Source organism: Lonchura striata, chromosome 1A (genome assembly GCF_050655825.1).
Source record: "Lonchura striata isolate lonStrDom1 chromosome 1A, ASM5065582v1, whole genome shotgun sequence".
Taxonomy (NCBI): Eukaryota; Metazoa; Chordata; class Aves; order Passeriformes; family Estrildidae; genus Lonchura; species Lonchura striata.
The window spans coordinates 33,970,907-33,994,708 of record NC_140741.1 but is presented as its reverse complement, the minus strand read 5'-3'; the positions used below and the strand labels follow the sequence as shown (position 1 = coordinate 33,994,708).

General features: G+C 34.3%; 1 protein-coding gene across 5 annotated transcripts in view; it reads right to left on the bottom strand.

The window, feature by feature from the left end:
• Positions 1-23,802, bottom strand: part of GRM8 (glutamate metabotropic receptor 8) — a 316,002-nt gene that overhangs the window by 110,197 nt on the left and 182,003 nt on the right. For all 5 annotated transcript variants that reach the window (XM_021555217.4, XM_021555218.4, XM_021555222.4 and 2 more), the window contains one exon: positions 13,738-13,938. In XM_021555217.4, the coding sequence (XP_021410892.1) occupies positions 13,738-13,938 (201 nt within the window). The remainder of the gene's footprint in view (positions 1-13,737; positions 13,939-23,802) is intronic.

Below are 23,802 nucleotides of genomic sequence, written 5' to 3'. Positions count from 1 at the left end.
ATTTTGGAAAGTTTTACTATTTTCACCAGTGACTATGCCCTCAAGGGGGAAAAAAATGCCTTTTTGGGATATACATGCACTAAAGAAATGCAACTATAGCACTATTATGGATGCGATACATGGGCAACATGGTATAAGATTAAACACCATATGGCAGAATTAGGATAATCTCAGGGATTGAGACAGTAAAAATAAAATTACATGTGTATCCTGAGGCATTTACAGGTTAATAACAGGAATTATGTTAAGAGTGCTGGTGTTTCTAGAAATGAGAGAAGAGAAAATGTGTAACAGTTCAGGTAAGTCTCACACTAGAGTCCTGCCTTTCTCTTCAGTCTCTTTCTTCAGGCAAATTAGGGATTTATAATCTACCTTTGTAATGTCATAAAATTATTTTAATCTCTAATATAATTACATTGGGGTACACTATGTTATACAAACTTCTATCCAGTCTTATTGTGTAGATCTTCCTTCTTAGAATGACAGAGCACTAAATCTAGAAATGATTTTATATAGATCTCCTCAGATCCCTGAATAGGCCATCATATAAAGCCATGAAAGACAACCTGTCATTAAACTTTTTAATTAATCTCTTCTAAACCTACCATCCAGCTTTCTGTACACATCTCCATTCTTACTTTTTCACTTGTATATCAATTGATTTTACATATATTTCTTAGAATATGCTGCATTTTTTCTTGGAAATGCTTGGTCATTTTGCACTGTGTGGACAGATGCTGTAAAGATGGAAAGGGTGAATGCTATAGAACAGTCTATTTTATAATTAATTTCCCCATCTCATTTCTCTAGACATGATTATCAAAGTTCCTCCCTTTCTTAGCAGACTGTTGACAAATGGCAGCTGAAAACTAACATTATCTCTTTGGGCTCCCCAGAGCCTCCAGAATTAAACAGAAGATTCCTCTGCCACACTCTGTCCTTTTCCCCAGGTAACTTCTCCAGTTTGCTTAAGTTCCAAATAATAAATAGCTTTGTAACTACTGTTGCATGCTCCCAAACATTTCTTTTTTGTTTGTTTAATGTTTAGTTCCCCAGCTTTGTCAACCCCTGTCATTTACTGTCAGAATTATTTTTCTAAGTGTATTACAGACATGAAAACATCTGCATTTACATCTTTTTATCCACCAATACTTCCTACTAGTTTTGGTAGGCCTTCAATAACCAATTTTATTTTTATTTTTCCTAAACTGTTTTTTCATCTTCCTTTCCCTTTGTAAGCTTTTTCAAATGGCAGATTATTTTCAGTTTTAAAGGTTTTCACATTGGTATAATTTAAAATCTTGTTTCATAAGATGCATTTAAACAATCTTTCTTAAGATTAACAGTTTTATCTGTAAGGAGATTTTAACACTTCATTATGTCTTAATTGGTCTATACAATCTCTGTGCATGCAGGAAAGAGTTCTATGTGGATTGCTTTTCCTTTGATTTCTTTTAAAGCAGACACAAATAATAGTCTAATTCTATTAATATATAATTTATGGTTATTATTACTGCATTTGTTACTGATAATTACATTAATATCTCTCTGCAAAACAGTGTTATGATATTACTTTTTGCACATATTCTGACTTTCTGCCATTTCTTTTTTTATTTTATTTCTTAGACATCTTTCAGGTGATTTACAATAAAACTCATCACTTTATTCCTAGCTTCTATCCTTCAGCTCAATTTTTCTCTAAAAACACAGAGTAATATTGCAGTCTTCTGACATGTTTTTAGACATAGATAACTAAAACTTAAAGAGTTTTATAGATTTTCTCTGTTGTCCTTGGAGGCATCTATACAGAGCAATTCATCTGGCATATTTTAGAGAATTAAATGATGTGGCAAACCATGCCCCACTAAATGATTTCTCACCATTCACTCTAAAAGCTCTGTAATCAACTAGTTCATGTGTAGACAGCTGCACTCATCACATCTAATGTGAAACAAATTGAATTCTGTTCCTACTGTTTGGCTATTTGAATAGCTAAAGTCTCTGTGCTCTGTATTATTCCATTTCTATACTTGTCCCCTCTTTCACGGCATCTAGTTGCACACACAAAATAAGGCAAGCCCAATACATCACAGTGTTATGCTATGACCTTTCACAATGCTAAGAAAAACTGTACCTTTTATCACCTACATCCTCATGTGTCTGTACTGTTTCTGTTATTTCTCATGGAGAAAAACAAAAAAAGAAATACCATATAAGTAGTTCTTGTCTCTAATCTATTCTGTTCAATATTTGTAGTGTTTCAATCTGCTGAAGTTATAAGCCCTTCTGTTTTTCTGTGCCTAACCTTATTACTTTCCATTTCCTAGCAACAAATCATATGGTTCAGGAACAAGCATTTGACCCTGTTCTATAGGAATCATGTTCATTTGTTCTCACCCTCAATGCTTTTTCCACAGTCTTCTACTATTGTCAGGTTTCATCATCCTTCAACATTTCCCTACTCAGAAATCCTTTTGTTACATATCTATCCAACAATTCATACCAAGATGTGTGCTCATACCTATTTAATACTCCATTAGAAACCATTAACAAGTCAGGACCATGAAGATAAAAGATTTACATTTTTAGATTTTTTTTTTTTCATTGATCTGGTTGTTATTGATTCTGACAGAGATCTCTGAAGGAGGACAAAGAAGCAATTGTATCAGTAGCAAAGAAGAAAATCTAAGAGAATTTATAGCCATCTTTACAACTTTCGAAGTGGCAGATGGACATACAAAATCAAGAAAATAAAGGTAGACAGATCTGTATTAATTTTTCATATATGATCCTTAATAAAAGACCTGTGTATAATCTTGGAAGACACAGAGGCCCATGAGAATAATTCCCTTTTTTGATCACCTCACATTTAGCCACTATACATTGACATTTACAAGGTCTGTGTTACCACAGACTCCAAGGACTTCACAATCTGAAAATCATCTATACAAAACAGGATTACATTTTTACAAGACAAGTAACAATAGGAAAGGCCGGGCTTCAGATGACGTTTTTAGTGACCAAGATCTAAATTTAATTATCTAAGAACTGTCCATGTGGCACCAATTTGCATCTCTGTTACAGAAGCACCAGCATTTACATTCCCCTTTCAGAGGCTCCTTAGCCCAACCAGTGAAGCACACAGCTTCTTCTTCACCCATATTGCAGCTTGGATCCAAAACTGAGAGGCACACATTTTTTGCCTATTTCTCTGATCTGAGTTTTCCCCTCTGGACAGAAATCAAGAGAAATGCAGCTACAAACTCACAGGGATCCTGGATGCTGTAGGAGGCAGCTCAGCTCTGCTGTCACAGCAGTACCCTGGTATAAGGGAGCCCTGCCCTAACACAACTGCCAGTTGTGTCTATGTCCCGTGCCATAATTCACTAAAGCACTATATCTACACTACACTTTATGCCTTCATGTTTGCTGTGCAAATTGAGGCATGCATTAGGAACTTGAATTAACAACTTGAGTTTAGAAACATCTGCTTGAACATTACTTTCTTTATTTTACACATCCCTCAGAATTTTCTGTTTCACTGTACAAGGTTTAGAAGAACTCAGTCTTGAAACAAGAAATTTATTAAAACCATGTGCATTTTATGCTTGGGTAAGAAAGAAACCTTGCCTAAACACAGTGTGCATAAACAATCTCCCTTGCTGGTAAAAAATGGTGGAAGTGACAAATAGAAAAAATTAACAGTGTTTGAGCTGCAATTAGTCCCTGCATAAAGGAGGATCAATACAACAATTTGTAACTATCAAAAGCTGGAGCATTTAAAAGCCAGCTGGCTTGGCAGAAACCTTCCCGCAGTGGCTGTATGTCAATATAAGGATTATTTTCGAGCACCCTTAGTTGTTTTTCTCGAACATGATAAGCAGTGGACTCTAATATCCTGAGGCTTTCTCTTCAGATCTCTGGGTAAGACTTGGAAGAACCACACCAGAGACTGCACTAAATTAGCCTTTCAAGTTTGCACAGTTTGGCATGTTTTGAGAAGTCTAACTGCCCTGTAGCTGCATAGCCTGCATGCAGATGATGACTTGAGGTTCCATATATCATTTTTTGCCTTCCCTTAAATGCATAATTATCCCCAAAAAGTGGGACACAGCTACCATAACTGGCCATATTACGAATTGTGACTTGATGCTACCTAGGGATATATTTATAAAATGTGATTTTGTGTGACACAGGAGCATTGTCAATACATTTTTGTCTCTCAAATCAGGATCAAGCTATATTGGAGCAAGTCCAGGGTAGTTCTCGGGTAGCTGAAGAATTATACAGGAAAGCCAAATATTGATCCAGCTAGAGTTCAGGGTGAGCAATAATGTATCTTCTGTGATTGTATCTGCCTCCTTGCCCTTACAGTCAAAAGAAAGAAATCTATTACTTAGGTCTCCATAAGATACAGAATTTTGCATTTTTTCTCATCTCAAAGAGTTTGATGCATATATGTGAGTATATGTATGGCAAACCTTGAGAAAAAAGGAATTCTGAGCAGGTAGCAGAGTACAGTGCATGGGTGATATATAGCTACCTCCTTTCCACCAAGTCTCTACAAACTCTATCCTCTGTCTGCCACAAGTAAGACTCCCTTGTCTTTCCACTGAAAAACATACAGCTCCCAGGGAAATATTCATTTAGTGAATGTCAAAGAGTATCTCTTACTATGTCTTAGGGTGATTTTATGATGTTTTTATCCCCAGTTGTCTGTTTTGCTTATGCTAGATATTGTTTCATGCTTTTAAGATTAGATTGGAGAGCAAAAGGGTGGAGAAGGAAAAGCAGTGGAATATTTTTGCAGCTGTATTCAAAAACATAGAGATAAGAGCTTCAGTTTATTCATTTTCTGATGTTTGTGAATACTTTTCTTGTTAAATAAACAGTTTTTTCTACTTCTCTCAAAGGAGATTTACCTCTCGAACTGGCTGGGGGAAGGGCCGCTTGAATCTGCTTTCTAGAGGAACCCCTTTGAAAGTTCCCTCCCTAAATTTTCCTCAAACCAGAACAAATACATGGTGCTGCTCTTCTACTCCTGCAAATAAACATATGTGGCAGAGAGCACATCTATAATCTCAAGATATTTTTTATTCCTCAGACAGCTCAGGTAACCACTCTGTTATTAGGATGCTTTCCAAGCTCTTAGGAACTATCTTCTAATACACAGCAAGTGGAACACCCAAACTCAAAGCTACATCTAAATTACTAGATTATACCCATAATAAAAATAAGTAATTTTAAATGCAATTTTTTTCCTATATGTTTGCTTGCCGGTTGACCTGGCTTTTGGTTTTTCTTATCTTTTTAAGAATCCTTTAGAGCTTGTTAAGTGATAGCTTTTCAATAGCTGGTGTCCAGTATGGTTGATGAACACTGGTATTCCAGACCAAATAAAATAAACAATAAATTTTCTATCAAATATAGTATGGTTGAAACTTTATAGACCTAATGTTGATAAACATAATATTTCTGAGATCTTCTGGTTAGAATATAGACTTTTTCATTTTTTCAACTAAACAATGAACAGATAAAATTTTAATATCTACTTTTCAAGAAATATTTGTACAAACTGATGATGCTGCTCCCTTTCTGAATGTAAAATAAAAAGGGTGAGTCATTTCAATTCAGTTAAATACTCAAACAATCTCACAGCATTCAGGTTGGCTCATTGGGTTTTAATTCTTCCAAGCATTGGAAACTTCTGAACAGTAGTAACTAGAATCAATTTCTGTCTTCTGTGATATTGAATACAATTGTGCTTGTAGGACAAGATCACAGACTAAAGATAAAATTATTGCAATCATCCTCTAAGAATATTTTTCCTTGATTAATTCAACCTGAATAGATCAATTTTCTACTTCTTTATTGTTTGTTATATTGGTAAATTCTAGTTACAAATGTCTTGAGCAACTCTGAATCCTTATTAACTTTAAGTTAAAACATGTGGGAAAATATTACAAGGAGATATGTAGTTAGCATATACGTAGAATTGCAAATACAGAAGAGTACTGCAGGAACAGACATAACATTTTGGGTCTAATCTCTTCAACATAAAACATAATATGCTATGTGGCCAAAATTATTGGATACTTTAATCCTCATAAATAATAAGAAATATTTCCTTTGCTGGATTAGAAAAGCTTCTAAGATACACTGTCTTCCACATACTTAATATTTTATACTATGAGATTCGCTTTAACCAGCCATTGAGAAAACCTCTGGCTTGTAGCTGACTGCAGAAAACACAGAAGCAGGGGAGTGTCTATGGTGCCTAAATGCAAATGAACAGATTCTCTCTGGCAGCCCTGAGTGGTACCAGCCTTCCCCAGTTATATGAAGAACAAGACACTTACATTGGAATTACATCGGAATTCACCAGCTTCTGAAATAGGGAAACTAATTGGCCTGCAAAGGATGAACTGAATCCTGTCTCTTTCCTCTTGAATACCTTGCTTAGTTTCCTCAGATTCTCCCTGGTTTTGCTTAAGGTCACATCTGGTAACATCTAACTTGCTCTTGAATCCAGTATTCCTTTGATTATACACCCGAACTTGGTCGATTACTGCTTAGTACATCTCCCTAGAGCAGGAAAACTAAACAGTGTCATGTGATGATGCCAATAATGTCTATAAACTATCAAAATATTCTCTCTTCACTGTAATTCCTATGATATAGTATTTAGCCTACATGATTTCACTGCCATTCCTTTTAATATGAAGAAATTTTTATTTTTCCCTTTATATTAGAATGCAAGATTTATCAAGATACTTTCACTGACAGTGACCCTCCGAAATAATTACTCTATGTTTTGAGATTGTCACTTACAGGCCATTACTAGATTATCGATAGATAACTTTTTTACATAAATTATTTATAAATTGCAGCTTATTTATACTATCAAATGCCATTAACAAAATCTTTTCCCTTTTTTCTTCTATATTCTCTCCAACGTGTCTTATTTAATGTTTAAGTAAATGTTGTAAGAAAATAAAAAGGCTCATATTATTCAGTTACAGAGGTATTAAAGCCAATCCATTTCCTCTCACATCTGTCCTGATGGCATGCAGAATAGCTGGATTCCCAAATAGGTCATATATCAGTAAGTGGGGAAAATCAGAAATTTGTAAAAACATTCTCATTTGATTTGGTAAATTTAAGAGGAGATTTTAAATCTAAACATTCAAGTTAGGAAGCTTTCCAAGATACTGTTTTCATCAAAATATATGTCAGGCCTTCCTGTCAGGATATCTGAAAGGCTTAAAAATGCTACAGAACTGACACGGTGTTGTTTCCTACACAGACTAAAAGGTAAAAATCCCCAAAATTTCTTTGCAGTCAGATACTTTTTTTGCTTGGAATGGCAAGGGTTAATTTGTTCTGCCTCTTTGCTACAGCTTGAGTTTTTCACTTGATCATAGTAGAAAGGATATCCATACTTATCAGGAGATGCAAATCAATTTTCATTGAGTAATGAGAGTAGATCCTTTATCACCATCCCTAATATATTAATTATTAAAATACCTTATGAATTAGAGCTTGTTTCTCAAAACAGAATTGACCTCAGTCAAGTTCTGCATCATGAATTTTGTATGTGGAGCATATATATTGCTCAATTAATCAGTACTTAAGATCTGTACATAAGCAAAAGTACAGCTATAAATTGCACTTGCTTTTAGGTTCCAGATTCTTATTTCACACCAATAATTTTCTTAATCACTGATTTTAATCACATGGTTTTGTGGTGTACCTCAGAATCACAGCAGCTTCAAGCTCTGATTGCTGAGCCTGCTTACATTATGGCCGTACATTACTTAAATCCATTAAGAGTGATTTAGATCACTCTGCAATTTTAGTTTCTTGTACAGCCACCTGGATTAATTCCATTAAAATAATTAGCATGCCAAAGAAGAATTTATTTGAAATCATTCCTTGTTAATTCCCAATAATAAGTTAACACTGGTAACAACTCTTTAATTTATTCAACATAAAGGCTTGGGAAATTGGACATCAGGTTTCTTTGTTACAAGTGGTGTTCCCTAGCTCTCAATGCATTTGCAAACCAAGTCAGACACATGTGAAACTATGACAAAAGTACATGAAAAGAATTTTGAATTTATTTTTATTAACTCATTTCTATGTTTGTTTCAGCTTTAGTCATGTTTTCAAACATTTCTCTGTACCACCAATATTTCTAAAAAAACTACATAGAATTATGACATGTGATGTAGGTATGACAGAAAAAACATCACAGATATTAATAAAACTCCAGCATACATTTCCTCTGCCACTCCCACTTCTGCAACTGAAAGCTTTATCTATTTTTTAGCACAGTACAGATTAGTAAAACAGATGAGTAAAACTCACTACCACAGTGAGTCCTAGCAAGGCCAGCAGAGTTCTGCCCTTCCCAACTCGTTAATCTTATTTATCCATATCTGATCTACTCATCTGCTATTATCTCACATTATGCTTAGATAGTTTTTTGACCCTATCAGAATATGGTACCAGTGGCATCCTATGATCCGAAGTGTCTGACAGTTAAAAGTTCTAAAATATGAGCTGCCTATAAGAACTCATAACTTGCAAAAAAATTCAAGACGTGCCCAATTTAAACTATTTTCAAAAGGTTTTTTTTATCTCTATGGGTAATTGTAGACTTGAGAGGAGGAATTTTAAAAACCTGAGTGAGGAGCATAGCACCAGTACATTTTAAGGGGGACATTTAATTCTATTGTGCTTAATATCTCAAAAAGCGTCAAAACTTATCATCCTGAAAGTTAACCATTTTAAAGCTTCTGATTTAATGATAAATAATGATTTGAGAATGCAAATTTTGCACTCAGTGAAAGAATAAAGCTTTCTTGAAGAAAACATTTAAAACAGTCTGAGCTGAATATTAAGTCAAGAGAGTTCTGCAGATTGATGTCTTAGCAACTTCACAAGATAGCAGAAGAAGATTAATTTTGTAAATGGCTGATTCCACAATAATGATTCTCTAGAGGGTTCAAAATTTTTTATGAAAAATCTCATTCTTCTGGGGTTTCCTTAAACGTTCTGTATTGATGCTATTTCTCAGGAAAAAAAAATATTCCAATGTAGAATGATCATTAATTGTTATTTTAGTTGACATCTTATTTTGAATTAGCCTGCTGGCTTCTGTTCTTTTATTCTCATTCTCTGGTATTACTCTTCCCTTTCAGGATAATTTTTTTTTTATATTCCCTTTTGAAATGGGGTTAATGCTGCAGTGTGTCTCTGTGTGTTCAGCCAAAATTAATCTTTCCTCAAAGGCATTAAATTAACATATCTAAAAAACAAATAACAGCAAGGCTTTCTCATCCACTCAGACTATGAAATTAGTTCTGGAAGAATAAAGTAAAGCATTGTAAAGTGCGGTTAGGTGATAATATTTTTCTTTCTTTCAAGTCCAGATAATATTATAGAATCCCAGCAAGACTGAGGTGGGCAGGGAACTATGGAAATCACCTAGTTCAAACCCTCTTTTTAGTGCAGGCTCAGCTAGAGGAGGCTGCCTGTGTCCCGCCAGGTTTTGACCGTCTCCAAGGATGCAGATTCCATAACTTTTTTTAGGCAGCTTGTTCCAGTGTTATTGTAGATTTGTGACAATATCTGAGAAAGGAACATAGTTGCTGTACTTTGTCCAGAGAAGACCAAAGAAAATGTTGCACACTTAGAATATATTTCAAGTCTTTTCTTTACCATGAAAGGGAAGTGATGTTGCAGTGACCTGAAGAGGCAGATAACATTTACCTAAGCACTGATGGCAGAGGGGAGTCGGTGCTTCCACCTATTCTCTGCTCCATTCTCTATTATCCCTCCTTGCATAAAAAAAAGTCAAATTAAAAAGTATCCCTATTACTTCTCAGGAAAAGTAGTCCACTAAAGCAAGTAAGATGTCTCTTTTCAAGTATGTGAGTAGAGGTCAAGTGCTACCCTTACCTTTATAAGTTTAAAACTCATATTGTTACATCTGTAAATACATTTTGTTACAGAGTTACATATATCCCTAAAAGTTCTAAATTATGTAAATATAAATACAAATATAGGACTAAAGGTGGGCAAAAAACAGCTACCCTATACTGGCTATAAAGAGAGAGCTAGGGAGGAGAGACGAACACAAACAAGAGAGGTGGAGGGAAGAGAGCTTTATTCCCATCCAAGAAATAGCACTGTATTTCTTTGCCTGGAAGGAAATACAAAGATAAATCTTTTTCTTAAAATGAAAACAAAACCAGCTTTGAAACACTTCCATATACTACAAATGCATGTTCAAGTCTTGTTCCTGCTAACTGATGAGCACTTATGTTGAATTCAACAGAACACTTCTCATGAGGCACTCAGCACATGCCAGGGTAAAAACGCTTATAAAACACCTGTTTTTTTTGTAGACAGAATAATGAGGTTAAATAGAATGAGAACACTAGAATAATGTGATGGGAGAACATATTGAATCATACCACAATTACACTATTGTGCATACCACCATTTCTAAATCTAATTAACACAAAAGCTCTTCTCTTTACAAAACTTTAAATACAAAACACCAGTTTTTCATAAATATCTCATTTGGATACAAAAAGCAGTAGGAAAAATCTTTCAAATGTGGCAAGTTATTAAAATAAGAACATCTCAAATGATAATATTCACTTTTTGCCTGGGAAAAAGAAAGATAAACAGAACCATGAAACTTTCAAAAATTGATCAAAGAATATATTAATTGACCAAAGAAACAGATGAGTCATGATCTACTAAAAGTAACCATTAAGAATCCAAGGTACTAAGTATGTCATATCATAGAATACTGCTTTTCTATTTTCATTTGAAAATACTTCAGGTGTACACAGTTATAAGCTGTACTAATTGCATGTTAAAAGTTTCTTTTCCTGTTAAATTAAATTAAAATTTTAAAATGCCAATTATAAATGAAAATTAATTGAGCCTAGAGACCATTCTGTCCTAGTTGTCCTGTGAAAAACACAGGCAACAGTAAAACAGGAATCTGCAGTTAGCAGCAACTCACACCTTGTGTGCAAATAAATTTCTTCATTTCTACTACCAATCAAGTTCTGTCCCATTTAAAATCATTATGAACTAGGAGTTTTTCTACATTTAGCATACAAGTGAAAGAATATCTAAGCAGAAACAAATGTCTTATCAATCACATCAGTTCAATGTGCACTGGTGGTTATGGTCACACTTCAGTCATGTAAATTAAAATAAACTAAGTAAAGAAAAATAAATTACCTTCAAAGAGATTTCTTGTAATCTAAAGCAAATAAATTACTCCCATAAACAGAAGAATGTCTGTTTTCTCACCTCTTCAAATGCCCTCCATAAGACAAACAGGGATCCTTCAGAATTCAGATCACACTTTGAGGTGAGAACCACTAACTTGAATGTGTCAGCTGGACTTGAACCTGCTCACCACTACATGAGTGAAGAGGAATATATTGAATTGAGGTGAGAAGTTGGTTTAATAAGTGTAAGGGTAGGATCATCTGGAGAAATTAATATTGAAGAAAAGGAAAAAACTGCTGGTCTCAAAAATGACAGTTACTTCTTGGTGTATATATATATATATTTTTTTTTAATTGTGAATATGATTATATATTGTTGTAATTGACTACTCAGAAAAATTTGGAGGAGTTTCCACCCCTGTAGCTATTTAAAACCATTGGTTGGGCGTGGTCCTAAATAACCTGATTATGCTGATCCTGAACTAGGAAAAGGGTTAGAGTATGTGGAGGTCCTTGACAGCTTCAGATGGGCTGTGATCCTCTGATTGCTAGGGTAGAAAAATGGTATCTTGAATAGCTAAGAAAACCAGGATTTTCCTTTTATTTATCAGTTAATTTTTAATATAAGACATTATTATTGATTGAGGCTAGGATGTATATCAAAACTGACACACAGCATTACTATTTACTCCCAGCACAGGAAGTCTTGTAACCTATGTAAAATATTCACCACTGTCAGACACAGCAGCTGTGCTGCCCTGAAGAACAGGAACTTTGGATTAATAGGAAAAAGCAAAGTGTTTAAGACCTTCTTCTTCTTCTTATGCCTCTGAATGCATGACTAAGAAAATAAAATGTTTGGGCATATAACACACCAAAAAATTGGTACACTGGTACAAAATGTGGACTAGCCTCGTACAGGGAATATTAAATATATCCCATGGAGCAGAAAGTTAATCTAAAATAAATGTTTCTTTTTCTTCCTTGATTTTTTCCTTTCTCTTTCAAAATCAAATACATTTTCCTTAGTGTCCAGAATGCTTTCATTTCCGTTCACTGTCATACTTAGAGTCAGCAACAGAAACCATGACAGGTATTGATGAAATATAATTACCTAGGGAGTGGAAGCTTCCATATAAAAATGTACAGCTTATCTTATTATGCTAAACTTTCATGCTCACCAAATGAAAATAGATCACTTTATACTTTAAAAGCACAGACCCAGAAAAACATCTACTGGAAATATAGGTAATTATCACTGCCAACCTTACAATATGCTGCCTACCTTTGTCATCATCAGAATATTTCCTTTTCCAGCAACGTACTATGTTCCAGGTATTCTTTAAAATCACTAAAGAATCATTTAACTTTATATTCCTGGAGGCAGGGATTCCCTTTTCATGAAAATTGCATAGGAAGAAAAAACTGTGAACTATAACCAACATTCATATCAACCAAGTGGTCTGGTTTATTACCTAAAGCAAAAAAATTTCCACTCAGTAGTTAAATTCAAAAAGACCTTGTATTTTTCAAAAGTGATTGCAGTTGAGGTCATTGGAATAAATTGTGACAGAGGGTGCTTCTCTCTGCATAGTTAGAAAGCATGTGTAGTACATGAATTACCACCAAGTAAGGAAAAAAATTCCAACCAAAACAGAACAAAGTACATAATTCCATTTCATTATAAAATAATGGAAAATATTGTCTATAAAAATTATGAATTCTAATGAAACAATTTAGTGTTTTGGCAACTTTATTTCACCATCAAGTATGTGCCACAAATTTCAAATTTGCATTAATCAATTAATCCTCTTTGTTATTGGCTTGTACCGCTAACAGCACAAGCACCTGTAACAACATTTTCCCAGCAGGCAGATCCCAGCTCCATAGAATATTAGTGTTGTTTAAAAATATACATTGTAGTTGTATTAAAGCTCATTAAATTACTGAGTCAAAAACAATGAAATGAAAAAGAAGTTGGAACTGCTAGTGAGCATTTTAATTGAAATTTAAATATGTAAATCAAAAGTAATTTCACTATTTATGTAGGAAATTATTAATTAATTTTAAAAGGAGATTTTCAAAAGGTTATTTTTTTTAATTTTTTTCTCTTGGAAACACATAAGCAACCACTATCAAATTATTTTCTCACTATCGGTAAGATTGTATGAGTCCTCGATTTGTCTCCATAATAGCAGCTTTTCACTGGAATGTTTTGATTGACAGAGTCATATTTTTAACATCTGCCTCTTTTGGGAGCAGCTTAATGTTAGGATGAAAAATGTTAAGATGAAAAATACACTGGAGCTTTCAGAGCAGGTGGAAAAACTCACAGTTCTGATAAAATGAGAACTGCTTCTAATCCTGTTTTCCACTGTGCCTTAAAGTATCCTATATAAAGAATAAAACCCAACTTGTCACATATGGAAGATTTAAAAGAGAGAAGGGCACAAAAAGAGTACATGTAACTTACCATTAAAATTTACTGCCCGGATGTAGCTAAGTAGTTCTTTACCATCCGTTGTGCTCATCCTTGGGCACAGGCCGATATATCCAGGACAGAGATCTTTATGCATGTTGTGCAGGGCATAGGCCATGGAATACACTGCATCAATGACAAACTGAACTTTTCCTTCTTGTTCATAGGCTGAATCTCTTGCAATTCTTTCTAAGCCTGTGGAAGAAAGAGAAAGAGTTTACTTTTACTGGTGTGTGCACAAGTGTGTACCTGCACGAGTACTTGTATGCAAAAATTCACACTGGAATGTAAATAATTACAGCTGGATTGACAGGTAAAGTCAGGATTTGTCTATCCATCATCTAAATAAACAAGACAAGGAAAAATATGGCCATCTGGTTTTGCCTCTCATCATTGTACACTCTGCCAGGTATGTAAACAGTATGTTGATTTCTGGACTAGGAAAGAGGACAGAATATTTCATTACAAGAAAAAGATATGTAGATATGTATTCTACAACCCAATAGAAAAATTCTCTCTCCTCTTTATTGATTTTCATGCAAGAGTTGTTTATTGTTATTCATGGGACAATTCTAGAGCAGTCTGGCATTCTGTTTTAGATAATTTAAAGGCTACCTTGATTTTTGTCCCTGTCTATTGTTTGATAAGCATTATTTAAACATCTCAGGGAAAAAAGCTGAATGCTTGCCAAGTGATGTGACCATCTGTCTCCATAGTGAAAACTGCTTATTCTACAATGTTTTCCTGTATTTACTAGTGAATTATGCTTCACTTTGAGAACCATGTACTCTTTGCTTTTTCCTACAGAGACATTTATCCTTTAGAGGGAGTACAAAGCAAATCAATACATCATATAATTTTTATTCTGCAGTATTGCCCAAATTCATCATATATGTCCAAGTACAAGGGAAGTTTTATGTTAATAGGTGATATTCCTTAGTGGAATTTTTAAATAGAAAGATCAGAAAAATTATATTTTAAGTAAAGAATCAACATGAAATCCCATGTGCTATATAGAAATTCAGATGCTGATTTCAAAGGCTCAAATCTTCATTTTCCAGGGAAAAAGTGATTGGCAAATCTTTATGTGAAATTTGCCCTGCTGAAATCTACTTTGAAATTTTTCTTGCCTCATTGAATAGAACAGACACCAAGGTTTTCTACCGGGTTATAAACTTACTCAATTTGCAAATAATCCAATCATATTATTTAAGATTATATAGAAATGAGACAAAAGTTTATGCATATTAAAAAAAACCCCTCTCAATCTTATTTTTTATTGTTTCTTTTTTATGTCTAAACACATGATTTTATCAGTTCAAGGTGTCAATTTTTCTGAGTCCAAATTTATAAAAGTACACTGTTTGTGCCTGAAAATATACTGGACACAAGACCTTTTTTTAGACAAATTATGCAAGCCCATATGACAAGGGAAAAAAGCCAGGGAGAATACTCAGAAACGTTTCTCCTATTTGTCTCCTGCACTTCAGTACCTCCATCTTGCACTACAGTAATAACATATGAACAAATCTGTAATCTAAAAAGCAGTAGTGGTTTGTGATTTAAACACCTCTGAGCACTGGAAGCGATAGATATAGCCTTGAAAAATCATGGTGTGCTCTTATTTCTCCTCAGGGATTAGTTAAAAAAACATAAAATCACTATGTTTGAAAAGCTAAAAAACAATTGAAAAAGAAGGCAGAGATCATTTTTTGTCATTTGTACAATTTACTTTACAGACACTTTTTAAGATATGCTCTCTAATGAATGACAAATAATTAATGAATAATGCAACTGTACTGCAAATAAATAAACAAGAAAAATCTTTCCTTGAACATGCTGAAAATTACACAATTAGTTGCAGTGCATTGCCTGGACATAAAAGAGGACATGAAGGATGGAAAACATGAAGCTTAATTAGTTTACAAATTTACTGACTTATTTCATTTGGAAACTGATGGGTAGAGCTCATGCTCTCCACTTTAATTGCTCCTGCCTTGTTAAGGACTCAGGGACAAGAGAAGGACACAGTTTACAGAACTACTGCAGGCATAGAGCAGTCAGTAACCTGGATACACTCCCAGAGCTTCCACATTATCTAAACAGGATGGTCAGGACAGGAGGAGTTAAAAGGAGATCCACTTTTATTACCAAGATAAATATAATTCCCATCACAGAAATTGATATATGTGTATGCTGAGAGGTGGGGAGCTGGTGAAAAACAGAGCGGAAATATTTTTTGTAATAAATTCTAAGTCATAAAACACTAAATGTTGCAAACACTTAAGAAAGTATACTGTACTAAGTGATACAGACTTTTAAAGGTAAAAAATTATTCTTCCCTATATTATACTGTAGTTTAAATACATATAAAACATTTTTGCATACATTTCTTCCATGGCATAAGATTTCACCTTCACTCTTTACAGATATGCTACTATAAATTAATTTATCACATAAATTACAGAGGAAAAAACTAATTTATTGGGACTGAATGTGTTTCTATACATACAAAGGGGTAAGGGCCATCACAGAATTACAGTATTTAAATCAGTCAAAGCCAGAATGCAATAGACAAGAGGTGTCTCTGCACATTGCATAACTATAAATCACAGCAAAAAAAAGCTCTTTCTTCTTTACTTTTCATTTTCTCTTTCTGGAATTCTCAAACATCTAAACTAATGATTTGTAAGGATGACAAGAACTCATCAACTTAAATTACATTGCAGTGCTCTAAATAGATGTTTATGTATCACAACAAAACGATGCATATTGTCTAAACCATAAATATGGTCAGCTCCTACAGATATAATATTACTTGATTGGAAGACATGATTATAATTTTTATTCAGACTTGTATTACAAGTAATAATTGTTTATTTATAGCTTGACTCTCAGCTCTACAAGGCATGTTTCTACACACACTGGTGACTTGAAGGAACATTAAAATTTGTGCCTCATAAAAGAAATGTTTTAATGCTTCCTTAATGATTACTTCAATTTCTTATCCTACAGTTTTTCCTCTGGAAAGCTGCTTAAGCTGTGTCATTATCAAAAAGAGTGAGAAGGTACTCCCAGTTCTCAAACCTGCAGTTGGCAGACCCATGGTCTGACAGTGTCAAGAACGGAGATGAGAACTGGGCTCAGCAGATCATGACCATCTCTTCCTGATCTCCAAAGCAACAGAAATCCAGAGAAATGTGCCATGATGTTTTCCAGCTGGTTTCCCAATCCAGCTGTTGAAAAGTGCAAACCTGACATCAGCAGGATGTCAAGACTTTCTCCAACCAATGAAGAAAGTGTATAGACATAAGTACTTAATGCTATTGTCTTAGGCTTGAGAAGATCTAGGAGAGCAATGACAGTAGCCCAGGAAATGTCAGCTGTTCCTGGATCAATCCACTGGAAACCTCTTTTAGGAACACTAAAGCAAGCCAAGGAATGATCCTATAAAGCCTGTAAATGTGAAAGGGTTGCTACAGATACTCTTGCAGCTCCTGAGCAATAATGAAAAGCTGGAGGTATTGCCCCCATGCCTGCACACCATTTCCCCTTTTCATCCTGTATTTCTTATGCTGCAGGAATAAATGTGTATCCTGCTCAGGATGGTGTAACTCAGCTATTGCAGGGAAAGATAAGGAGCATAACAGTAGGAAGGTGAAACATGGATTAAGTGGATAGAGATGGGACTGGGACTACAAGTCTGAGGGGCAAGAAGGTGAAGCAGATAGTATTGTCAATTCCATTGGCATGAATTTGGAATCAAGAGATTTCAGTGAATGTAATCAAGATAAATTAGGCCCTTACAATCATAAATTAAAATGTATCTTCATTAAAAATTTAAGATCAAGCAGTAAGTAAATAAAGATTAACGTAAGATAGATGAGGTAGTGAATTCATACATGGATGATGGTATCACTTATGAGAAAGGAACAAGGATCTTAAACAATCAAAACTTAAGTTGCTGATCTTACCAGAAGGGCAATAATCTGGTGCATGATAAATGTTGCATAATTCATCCAAGTTTTAGAAAACGTATTCTTAATGACAATCTTAAAGCACATGTTGAAATAATTTCTGCACACATATAAGTCTATGACAATAGGAAAACATCTGAGTAAAGTTCCTAGTAATCTTTCTCTAAAGAACATAAAACATTCTAAATAAAGCAAATGGATATACCTGTCTTGTAACTTGTGACAGAGAGGGAAAACAATACCTTTTATTTAACTGCCAAATTTCTGAAAATCATTAGTTCTCTTAATATTTCAGAGCAATCCCATTCCATCTAACAAACCTGTTTCCATTTAGTATTATTTAAAACAATTTATGTAAATGCAACCTACATTATCTCTCCTGATTATTTTGATATTTTTTTAGATTCCATCCCATGTATCTAGTAAAAATCTTAATTTTTATTACTTGAATACAAAGGGCTGAAGTCAAGGATCTTCCATACAAATGCTGGTTAGAGCTTCAGATTGGAACAATGTTGTGATGGTGCAGGGTTTGAGAAAGGTTTTGGGCACTGGAGAGCTTTGGGACACAGGAGAAGGGCTCCATAGTTTAGAAGAGTAGAGACAGCTAGTATGAGGATGCAGTATGAGTAGGAATAGCATCCTACTAAACAATACTGGCATGTCTTGTTCTTCATCTAGTAAAAACAGTTTGCTTAGCAGTGACAAGGAGGGCCAAGAATCTCCTAACTGGATTTGTCACAACAAGAAAAGATCTTTATCTAGAGCCTGTATTCCCCCTGTCCTGTCCACAATCCCACCAACCCTTTTGTGACTTTGTTCCCTCTCATAAGTGCTGGGAAACAAATTTTTTATGGACTGTGCTTTAAATAAGGGGAGAAATCTTCCTGGGATAATATCACAGGTAATGTGGAAGAGGGGAGAAACAATTGCAATGGTCTTATAATGTTTTCCCATTAACAGCTTTTATTCCATTTGCCTCTCTTTATCTGCCTTTTTTATATATGCTTGGGCAGAACTACTGCTAAAAGACAGTTAGACCATCTCTGCAACAGTTGTATTTTTCCAAACTTCTGTTTTTACAAGTCTAGATTTTGGATATCTAGTAATATATTTTTATTTCATAGTTGCAATTCACATTTTTTTTTTACTTACTGCTAAATTATTTATCTCCATTACTTGTCTCTCAAAACAGTTTTACTTAAGCTGCACTTGGAAGCAAAAAAAAAAATCAAAGACAAATATTGCGTTCAATTTATTGTTTCTGTGGGCCAATCCCAATCACAACTAAAACACAGTATTTTGTAAGTGGTCTCCACTCTTCAGCTCAGGCATGATGATCCTCTGTTGTCAGAATTAGGTAGAACTCCCCACCTTTGCAGCAGAGTTGTTTCCACAGAAAGCCAGCATCTGTGACTAAGCCATTTCAGCAGCTCAGCAGGAAGCACCAGGAGCATATGTTGCTCCTATTGAAGTCTTCCTGATTATTCAGCTGCTTTCCTCACACATTTTGGAGTTTGATCTCTCTGAGCAAATACTGCAGATCATCATCTTCTGTTACAGAAACTTAAGGGCATTATATACATTTATGGTGGGGGAGTTGAGTTTTCTAATAGCTGTATGGTAAGAGTGATGCATGAGTTAGTTTGCAGAGAGCATCACATTTTCCTGAGGCTTCTCTATAATATTGTGGTGTCAGTTTAGGAAGCAATTCAGAGATAAAACCAAGGATTATATCAATTTTCTCAGCCATTCCAAAAGGAAAATTGAGAATGTAGAAGCAAAGACAGTGAAATGAAGCAGTTTAACTGTCTGCTGTTCTCCAACAACTGATGGATGTGGATTTGCGATTTAGTGAATTGGCCCTTGATGTAATTTTTTGGGGTTATGCCTCTTTACACTGACTCACAAAAACCCCAACAATACAAAATAAAAATAAAAAACCTACAAGACAGCAAGATCAATTAGAAAAAGTCTGAGAAAAAAACTTTTCAATCCTTACAATTAAACAGATATTTTTTAAAAAATTCTATTTAGAACTGGACTGAAACTTTACATATTTTAAACTTTTAAAATACAAATTAGCAAAAAGAATATTTCATATTAAATGAATATGCTCCAAAAACATTGCCATAAATGAAAAACTAACCTTTCGTTTTTCTTCATTCTGTAACTGAAGTATCTAAAAAATTCTTGGCCTGCCCACAAACATTTTTCATTGGAAATATCATAATCTTTTTCCTGACTTTCACAGTAAATCAGACACATGTTTCAGAAAAATTATTGTAGCAAATGCACAGTAATACATACCAAAGTGGAATTAAAGCATTATCATAGTTATATTGGAGTGTTTGCTCCTATTACTATATGTGACATTTACTAGTGTTTTCTCTTAGGAAAGCAAACAAAGGTTGCATTGCTAAAATAATATTCTCTATTTTCTCATTGATGTACTTTGGGACAGTCTCTAAGAACAGTTTGAATGTTATTATCAGAGTGAAAAAATTTCCTCACCCTAATTAGTGCCTTAATATTGCTTAATTATAGCTCCTTGAAATAGTGTACAGAGTTGGGGAACACAGGCACTCGGAATTCTCATACATTTGAAAAACAAGTCTGCTACATCTAGCAGTGACAGTGTTGTATAAATTATCTTGCTGAGCCAAAATTTGCTATGATAGCTATTTTTAGCTAAACACTAACGTCTGCATTAAAATAAAAAGGATACACCATAGGATGTGTTGCCTCCTTAGCCAACCACACCATGCATTTAAAAGAAAATGTGTATAAAAGAATGCAGTGGAATAAGCAATAGTCCTTTCAGGCACATGACTAGTCAGTGTCTATGTAATTGCCCATGTTGGAACATGATATTTAGCATGAACAGAACTTGATACTGGCTATAACATTTTCTGAAGTTGTATTTCCTTGTTATGAACAGATTGCAGCTTGGAAGCTACAAAAGTAGAGATCCGGTTCACTGGTTCACTTTCTGACTACCATGTGTCTGACAACCTGACAGCATAAAATACCTCCAGAAAAAGAGAAAAACACTTTGGAACCTTAAATAAAAGGGAGAGAGACTATTTCATTCCTAAGCAAGTATACATATTAATAAATAAATCTGACATCACAATTGGTTTCATTCCATTTTGTCCAGCTTTTAAGCCAGAGAGAAAAATACAGCAAACTTTTGCAAAGATTTCTATATAATATTTACTGGTATTCTGAGAGTTCCCTGAATATTTACATGGTCTTTTAAATATCACTCATTCCTCTCTTGCTTCTTCTGTTTTTATTTTAGGAAGGACACTGCAATCAGAGATTTATCAGTTTTGCTTGACTCTCATACTTCTGCAAATTTCATGCCATATATCGAGAAGTATTCATGATACATTGTGTCTTTCATTCCTCTATACTTCTAGTTTTAGTACATATTAATGTTAGGCAGTTGTTTCTGTCTTAGTATAGTATAACCCTTTTTAAAACCCTCTAATCATATCTATTATTCTTTACTTGCAAAAGTAAAAATTGATTGCACAAGGTCAATTTGTCACATTTAAGATTTTATTGTACATATATCAGTATAGAGTAACACATGAAATTATGTTTCAAATCTAAAATGATGAGTTTTACCATTAACACTCCTTAAATCCTAAGCAATTATAAGAAATAAGAAATTTCAGCCTCAAAATTTGTAAGCGTGGTTTGTGAATATGAAATGTTGCTTTACTGATTTTTCACCAAATCAGAACAGTACAGGAAAAATGTTTTAAATATAAAAAGAGGTGCATTTTTCATAAAGAAACAATGTCAAAATATTTAGTTCTGTTATTTCTGAACAAAATAACATAAAGGAAAGGACTTTCTTAATGTTTGCTAACACAAAGATCTAAGGATTACCTTAGCAAAAACATTTTAAATGTTGTTCAAACTTTAGGTGCTTTATTTCTCCTACAGAATAATGTCAGTATTAGTGTTAGCATGAACAGGCAACCAAATATTTTCCTGTATTTCTCAAGTTTGAACAAATTATATCTCGAGGTAAGTATGTAGATAGGTTCTATATTTTATAGCACAAATTACCTATGGAATTTCTATCTATGGAAGAAATTGCTAGTGTAACTTGTCCAGAAACAAAGGTTGAAATAACTGCTACCCTTTTAAAATCCCACAGGCTGCAAGCAATTCTATGCAGACTTCAATGTATAACTCCAAAGCCTACAGCAAAGGCTATCAGCAAGAGTAAAGATTCAGTACGAGTAACTGAATTTATTCATTTTCTGCTAGCATTTAAACTCAGAGGACCTTCAGCACATACAGCAGTGTGTATAAAAATCTTTTCCTCTGCTTATTGACCATGAGAGCTTTCAAATTTAAGTTTCAGACAAGCAACTGAAGGGACTTTTGTCCTCAGAGTATTATTTTTAGTTATAAAATTGATTGACATCATGCTTAAGAAAGAACTTCCTTGCAATTAGAAAGCACTTTTTGGAAGTATATACAGAAAAAGAAGTATCCAAACACATCACTTCCTGAAGCATTTGTGGCCACCATTTTTGTGAGTCTATTTGGAGACTAAAGAGTAAAGCTGCACCAAGTCTTCTCCAAAAATATTGCAACATCTAAATTAAACATATTAACTACTACTAAACAGAGGTTCAAGCATTCATCTATTTCTTTAGTTGAGATGAGAAGCTCCAAAAGAACAGAACAATGCAGGTTGCAAACTGTTTGTAGACAGTTATTTATCAAAGTAGCATATTGAGATGGTTTGTTTTGCCCTTTTCATCAGCTATAGATACTGTAGAAATTCAAGGCCTCTTCAGCTGGAGTTCCTTCAATGGAAGGAGCTTTATGTGAGAGTCCCTTTGCTGGTATCAGAGTGCTGGGCTGAATTATCATGAAGGTGATGTGGGCTGGATGTCTGCTCTGGCTTGGCTTGAAGTCTGCAAGCTAAGGGACAGCAATATTCTAACAGGGCCATTTAGGCAATGAATATTTGATAGCTTTTTGATGCAGAGAATTTAAATATAGATTTGGAATGTGCTGTGAATTCCCACTCAGAGGAAGTGTTTTGATGTCATGATTCACATGAAGTACTGATTACTTTGGTCACTCCTGGAAGGGAGCTTTCATCATTTCTGCATATTTGCAGTTGGTTGCTGAGATAGGATGAACCTCATGTAGCTTTCGCAATGCAACAGTTAATTGTCAAACCTAAACAAAAGTTATTTGTTTCAAAGAAAACACTAACCCTCTCTAAAAATAAGCATTTAGGAAAACAAGTTGAAGTGCTTCTCTAAACAGACTTTCTTCTGTAACTAGCTTAAACTACATAGTTAACTAGTAGAGAACTAGTGCTGTGCAAGATAAATATGTATACTAGTTTAAAACAGTATCTTACATACTACCTACTGTTTAGTCAGCTGCTGTGAGAATAAGAAAAAATTAACTTTTTCTATTTTCTAACAATTGTTGCAAGGACTGACAATAGCTATATGTCTCATTTGAATTAATTCACAGGGCTCCATGTTACTGCTAATGAGACAAGTATATAAAAAATATTCAAAACATAATGAAAACCAATTTAAAAAGAAAATAAATGTAATAATGAATCTTAAAATAATTTAAATTGCTGCTGGGTTTCACAGTATCAAACTTCCAAGAGGAAATTTCTAGAGCTAGACAAGCTAGAAGTATTCATGACAGAATTTTTATTTGAGAAAAGAGTGGGTTTCTTTCAGGAAGGAGTAGTGGGAGAATTTTTTCAACTGCAACTGAAAAAGGAAAGCAATGAAATCATACTTTTCACAGCAAAGGAAGAACTATGAATTTGAGCATGTAAAATATCCAATAGTAACATTTTTCAATACAAAGTGCTGAAGAAAATGTTGCATTACCTTTTGCATTTTCCCTATTCACTGTCTTTTCCTTCTCTGTCCCATTTCAATGAACCCATCACACTGCAAGAAGTAGGGTATGATGAGGAAAAGAAATAGTAGATTTCACTTGGTGCAGCCAGTAGGAAAGGTGTGCTGCATGGTTATAGAAAATTAAATACTTTTTTGGTTTCATATTT